The 1,060-nt window shown below is 37.5% G+C and overlaps 1 protein-coding gene across 1 annotated transcript; it reads left to right on the forward strand.

Moving 5' to 3' along the window:
* Window positions 1-260: 260 nt before the first annotated feature.
* On the forward strand, window positions 261-981 carry HELRODRAFT_184788 (hypothetical protein; the record flags this gene model as incomplete). Its single annotated transcript, XM_009025834.1, has 1 exon — window positions 261-981. A coding segment is annotated over one exon (721 nt), but the record flags the coding sequence as incomplete, so codon positions are not given.
* Between the last annotated feature and the right edge of the window lie 79 nt (window positions 982-1,060).

Consider the following 1,060-nt stretch of genomic DNA (forward strand, 5'->3'; position numbering starts at 1 on the left):
CAACATAAACACATTCGACAATTTTTTTGTTAAAAACAACAATTTTAATAGCACACCATCCCTCCACACAAAAGCATNCTTTTTTCCAATCATCATCATCATCGTCATCCTTATCTTCATCAGCATCATTACTATCACCGTTCGCAACTTCTTCTTCAGCAACAACGCCAACCACAACAAAAACCTCGCCAACACAACAACAACAACACGAATTCAAGAAGGCGGTTATAGACAAGCATACCCATCTGGTTGATTTACTAATGGACAACCACGACGAAGACTGTGACTTAGATGTTAACATCGAACACTTCGAAACTGACCGTCTAAATTTTAAACTCAGCGCTAGGAACTTATTTGCCAACAAACAACAACAACAGTTGTTCAACAAAAACTTATTTGGCTCCAGCATCACCTCCAACAACAACAGCAACAACAACAACAACAACAACAACAGCAGCAACAGCAACAGTAGCAGCAATAGTGGCTCCAGCAATATCATTTTGAAGAAATTGTTGAGTCAAGATGACGATGATGACATCAATGACGATGACATCACCTTGAACAACAACAACAACAACAAAAACAACGATAAATTCAAAAACAACAACAAAAACAACTTTACAACGAACGAAAGCAACAACAACAACAACAACTTTCAAAATGTCGACAACAACAAAAATATCAACGATGCTAATAACATTAACAACATCAAATTTAGTGGCAGCAATTGTCTTGAAAACCGCCAGAACAACAACAACTTAGGTAAACATTCTAATAATGTAAATATTAATGTCAGCAGCATTAAAAACAGCATCAACTCTGGGGTGCTGTCGTTGTTAGCTGGCAAAAATTTTGGCGAAGTTTTCCCCGGAGGAATTTGCAGCCAGCTAAGGAAAGGCATGGACTACAACATACGCAACAACAACAACAACGTCACCAACAACAGCAACAACAACATCAACAACAACAACATCAGCAACGGTATAAACAATAATACCGTCATTCCTAACTCTAATGATGTCGCTTTTAATAATAACACTTTCAACTATAACAGCAGCAA

Source organism: Helobdella robusta (assembly GCF_000326865.2).
Source record: "Helobdella robusta unplaced genomic scaffold HELROscaffold_4318, whole genome shotgun sequence".
In the NCBI taxonomy this organism is placed as follows: domain Eukaryota; kingdom Metazoa; phylum Annelida; class Clitellata; order Rhynchobdellida; family Glossiphoniidae; genus Helobdella; species Helobdella robusta.